At 57.4% G+C, this 4,800-nt stretch overlaps 1 protein-coding gene across 1 annotated transcript; it reads left to right on the forward strand.

Annotated features, from left to right (window-relative positions):
- Window positions 1-254: 254 nt before the first annotated feature.
- On the forward strand, window positions 255-1,114 carry PSMB11 (proteasome subunit beta 11). Its single transcript, XM_019429251.2, has one exon. It carries the CDS (start codon window positions 255-257, stop codon window positions 1,110-1,112), a length of 858 nt encoding a protein of 285 aa, XP_019284796.1. The 3' UTR covers window positions 1,113-1,114.
- The last annotated feature ends 3,686 nt before the right edge of the window (window positions 1,115-4,800 follow it).

Raw genomic sequence — 4,800 nt, forward strand, 5'->3', positions numbered from 1 at the left:
CAGCGTCTTCCCAACAGTGGAGACTTCACCGGCCTCATCCTGTCTCCCCTTAGCAATCCTCTGAGAAGGAGGAGGCTGTTTCTCAGCCAGTCCCAAAGCCTGAGTTGGGGTTAGGGAGAAGCGAAGCCACAGATCACATGCCTCCCTCGCCAGTTCTGGCCACAGCCCAGCTTCTCTTTAGCGTCTCTTTCCCCACTTGACTCCAGCCCACAAATCCCTGCCTTGTTCCTTCCAACCATCACTCAGCCCCAAGGATGGCCCTGCAGGATGTGTGCAAGTGGCAGGCCCCCAACACCCAGGGACCATCACCTCACCTGCCTCAGCCTGGTGCCTGGGCTGTGCCCCCAGGCTGCGATCCTCAAACCTTCTTGCAGATCCACGGCCCCAGGCTGGCCCATGGCACCACCACCTTGGCCTTCCTCTTCCGGCATGGAGTCATCGCTGCTGCTGACACACGTTCCTCCTGCGGCAACTATGTGGAGTGTCCAACCTCACGCAAGATCATCCCTGTGCACCAGCACCTCCTGGGCACCACCTCCGGCACCTCGGCCGACTGTGCCGTATGGTACCGCGTGCTGCGACGGGAGCTGCGGCTTCGGGCACTGAGGGAGGGTCAGCTGCCCAGCGTGGCCGGTGCCGCCAAGCTCTTGTCGACCATGATGTCCTGCTACCGGGGCCTGGATCTGTGTGTGGCCACGGCCCTGTGTGGCTGGGACCGCTCTGGCCCTGCACTCTTCTATGTCTACAGTGACGGCACTCGCCTGCAAGGGAACATCTTCTCCGTGGGTTCTGGATCTCCCTATGCCTATGGTGTGCTAGACCGCGGCTACCGCTATGACATGACCCCCCAGGAAGCCTATGCCCTGGCTCGCTGTGCCGTGGCCCACGCCACCCACCGCGATGCCTACTCCGGGGGTTCTGTAGACCTTTTCCACGTGCGGGAGAGTGGATGGGAGTATGTGTCACGCAACGATGCCTGTGTGCTGTACTCGGAACTGCAGAAGCTTCCGGATCCAGACAAGGAAAAGGAGGAGGAGGCCAGCCGGGACCATCCGGAGCCCGCCAGCCCGCACAGAGACTCTAGGATGCCCGCAGAGACTGAGATGCTGTGAGAAGCGGCAGGACTTGGAGGGGGCCTCAGCCCAGGGAGTGGGGGGGGGGATGGGCCACCAGGGGAGCAGCCTCACAGCATCTGGCTCCCTCCTGTACGGGTTGCCAGCTCCATTTGTTCCAAGTCTCCATCCCTTTCTGCCTCCCAGTGCTATTGATGGCTCTGTCCAGCATGTTCCTATGGATGCCGGATGGATTGGTCCGGCGTCCTTCCCACCACCAAGTTCTCCTCTCAGCAAATACTCCTGTCATGTGCCTGCTGCACGCCAGACATGGGGCTGGGGGCTAAACCCTCTTTCTCACCACCCTCTTTGCTGCTTTTCCCCACCAGATCCCTGCTCTCTTTTCTTCCCGTTCCTGTGCTCATCTCGGTTTCAGAGTTTATCACTGTCACCTTGTGAGGGGGGTGGCTGGAAGAGGAATAAGGTGGGGAGAGTCACCCAGAGCACCCAGGCTAGGGGTGGGGCAGGGCAAAGTGGAGCCTGCGGTGGTGAGGAGGGTTTCTCCCAGCTGCTTCCCCTTTGCCCCCTCCCCGCTGCACGGGACTCTAATGACTACAGTTGCTGCTCCTTATTGAATGCCCTTCTCATGATAACTCGGAGGTAATAATTATCCTCACCTTACAGAAGAGGAAACAGGTTCAAAAGGTTATGTGACTTGCTGGGGTCACACAGTAAGTGGCAGAGAGGAGGCTTGGATCCAGGCCTTCTGCTCCAGAGCCGATTCGGCACAGCATGTCCTCCCAGGTCCTCTTTCTTGTCTTCTCTCTCTGTCCAAGGCCCTGCAGCCCTCCGGGAATTAAGAGAAAGGGAGAGAGCAGCTGGGCCAAGCCCCTGCCTGGGGTGAATGAACCCAGAGGAGCCTGAGGGCCTGGAGGCCAGCCACCCCCATGACATACCGGGGCCTAGAGCCTTGGCCACCGTTTGCTCTGGTCTTTTGGCCTGTCTCTGTTGCTGCCAGACTTCTCTCCTCTTTCCTCTTTCTTCTTTCTTCCCTCTGCCTTCTTTCCAGCCTCTCCTTCCTGTCACTCTCTCTGGGGAATGAAGAAAAGAGCAAGGTGGCTGTGCCAGTGGGAAACGTTGGGTTAGCACACCTCCTCCTGCCCTTCCTGCCCCTCCCCCAGCTCCCCTGTTAAGCCCTGACTTGGCGGGTGCAGGCTGCCAGTCCAGGAAGGATGCTGTCCCTGCCCTGCCCCTCCCCAAGCAAAGTTGAAGGGGGGGGGTGGGAAGCACAGTCAACCAAGAGATGGGACTGCCTGGAGGGAAGGTTGCTGAACCCTCTTTCTCTCTCATCCCACTCCCACAGAGCGTCCAGTCTCAAGATTAACAGCCTCCATTTAGTCCCCCTGGATGCCTCTCCTCTCAGCCTCCAGCCCAGCCCTGAGCTCCAAGCCCCAAGCCCCAACCCTGCACTTCCTGCTAAGAATTCCTCCCGGCTGGAGCTGCCCAGAGGGAGGAGACCTCCAGGCTCTGGCCTTCAGGGCATGAGTAGGGAGGAGGAGGGAGGAAAGGCCAGAGAGTCTCAGGAAGGAAAGCAGTGGAGGCAGAGGGAGGAAAAGGTGGTGGGGACCTTTGATTCAAGCATTTGATTGACTCGGGCCTAAGAGGGTGCATCTCCAAGTACAGAGATTTATGTGGACATGTGTCCTGGTGTGAGTGAGTGACCCAGTAGAAGTGTGTGCACCTGCGTGTGGTAGGTGATGCATGTGCTGTCCTGTGTCCGGAGCCAGGAAACAGACTGGAAGAGAAACACTGACACGTGGATAGGGAGAGTGGGCCCTCCTCAGAGAGAAAGCCAGGCCTTGCCATTTATTTTGGAAAAATGGTCCAAAGCAGAGAGGAAGTGGGGGCAGAGCTCACCCCACTAGTTCACCACCTCTGCATCTTCACAGCCCTATCCTAAAGCCCTAGGAATGAGAAAAAGTGTATATGTCTGTGTGGGTGGCTAGCAGCTCGGGGGGGGGGGGGCGCCCGAGCCCAGCCAAGGCTCAAAAACTGCCTGAGTCTCACTCCCCTGGGATGCTCTGTGCCCCTCCCCTCTGCATAAACTGGGGAAGGACTGAACCCAGCTAGAGAGGGTAGAATAGGAGGGGAGCCCCTTCTTCTGGTGTCTCCTTCTCCCATCACTTTGCCCCTTCTCTCCCTTCTTTCCTTCCACGGTCCTGCCCCTCTTCACTCCCTTTGATAAGTTCTATCCTTCGAGATGATGAGATATTTGAGACCAGAGATGCACCCAGAGGTCTTGCTGACAGGCCTGCTTCCCTGTGCCCTGTTTTTTCTTCTAAGTGTAATGGAATCGGGGTGGACCAGGAGAGCAGGTAAAGGCCCGTGTCCCACCTCAGTGCACCCTTCACCACCAAGGAACGGCCCACAAGTCTGTCCTTTTTCTCCACTTATTCCTGAAGGCTTGATACAGATGTTGGGGTGAGACCAAAGGGACAGAGAGCTTGCCCATCCTGCCCTGAACTGGAAAACCCTGTCCCTCCGACACCATGCTTGGGGTGCTGCCTCTTAATCGTCTCCTTCAGAGACAGCCAGCCTGCTCTGGCACAGGCCTTTGGCCAGTCAGGGGTCCGGGTCCACCCTTCAGCGCAGCAAATGACAAATTCAGCCCCGGGGGCAGGGGTCCTGTTCTCCTACCACCTAGCTGCCCTAACCAAGCAGCATGAGAGGTGTTGAGGGGCACCTGGGTGACTCAGCCGGTTAAGCGTCTGACTCTCGATTTCAGTTCAAGTCATGATCTCACAGTTCGTAGTTTGAGCCCCGAGTAGGGCTCTGTGCTGACAGCGTGGAGCTTGGTTGGGATTCTCTCTCTCTCCCTCTGCCCTCCCCTGCTCGTGCTCTCTCTCCCTCTAAAAATAAATGAATAAACTTAAAAAAAAAAAAAAGGTGTGAGAGAAGGCATCTTCATTGGAGTAGTTTCCTCTGATGGCCAGCAGCCTATACTTGGAGGGGAGGGTCACAAGGACCTGTCCTGACCCATCTACTCGAATCTCCAGGAGCCCTGACTGGAGCTAGGAACTCCCTTGTCTGCTCAGGGAGTGCACACTGAGAAATGATGGCCCTCTGCTTAGCTTCCACCCCAAATGACTTTGATTTGGCCAGTTGGCCCCTCAGTAGCTCACTTCCCTGGTCCCTCTTCCTCCTCCTTTGTGTTCCATGGAGAGTAAGATGAGGACCGGGGGGAATTGAAGTTGGGGCCGGGCCCAGAATCAATGTGACCGGCGGTCTCACCCCAGCCACCCTCTCCTGACGGGCACCACAGGCCACAGGAGGACTGGCTTGCCCCCCTCTGCTGCCCCCCAGCCACATTTTTTCCCTGGTTTGAAAACCACTCTTTCCCTCCTTCTTTTATCTCTCCTCTGCTCTTCCCAATAGCTCTCACCCCCCCTTCTCCTTTCTACTCTCCCCTCTGGCCAATCCCTCTTAGTTCCCTTGGACATTTTGAGACCAACAGGGAACAGGGGAGTTGGCAGTGGGAGTGGGGGTACTTACTTCCTGAGTGGAATCAACTCAAACCCTCCTCAGGCTAGAGGGGCTTGAAGTGGACTGCCCCCCAAAGGAGAGAGGAGAGTGAGCCAGAGGGGATGGGCTAGGCCTCTCCTCCCACCCTATGGCACAGTGAAGCTCTGCACAGAAACCTGCATGTGGAACTGAAAACAGGGCTCCAGCTTTAGAAAATAAAGTGTTT

The sequence above is a fragment of the Panthera pardus genome, unplaced genomic scaffold, assembly GCF_024362965.1.
Source record: "Panthera pardus isolate Hobbes unplaced genomic scaffold, ASM2436296v1 HiC_scaffold_24, whole genome shotgun sequence".
NCBI lineage: Eukaryota > Metazoa > Chordata > Mammalia > Carnivora > Felidae > Panthera > Panthera pardus.

What these genes read in the sequence shown, in the direction of transcription:
- PSMB11 (XM_019429251.2), top strand. Translation starts at nt 255, where the DNA reads ATGGCCCTGCAGGATGTGTGCAAGTGGCAGGCCCCCAACACCCAGGGA.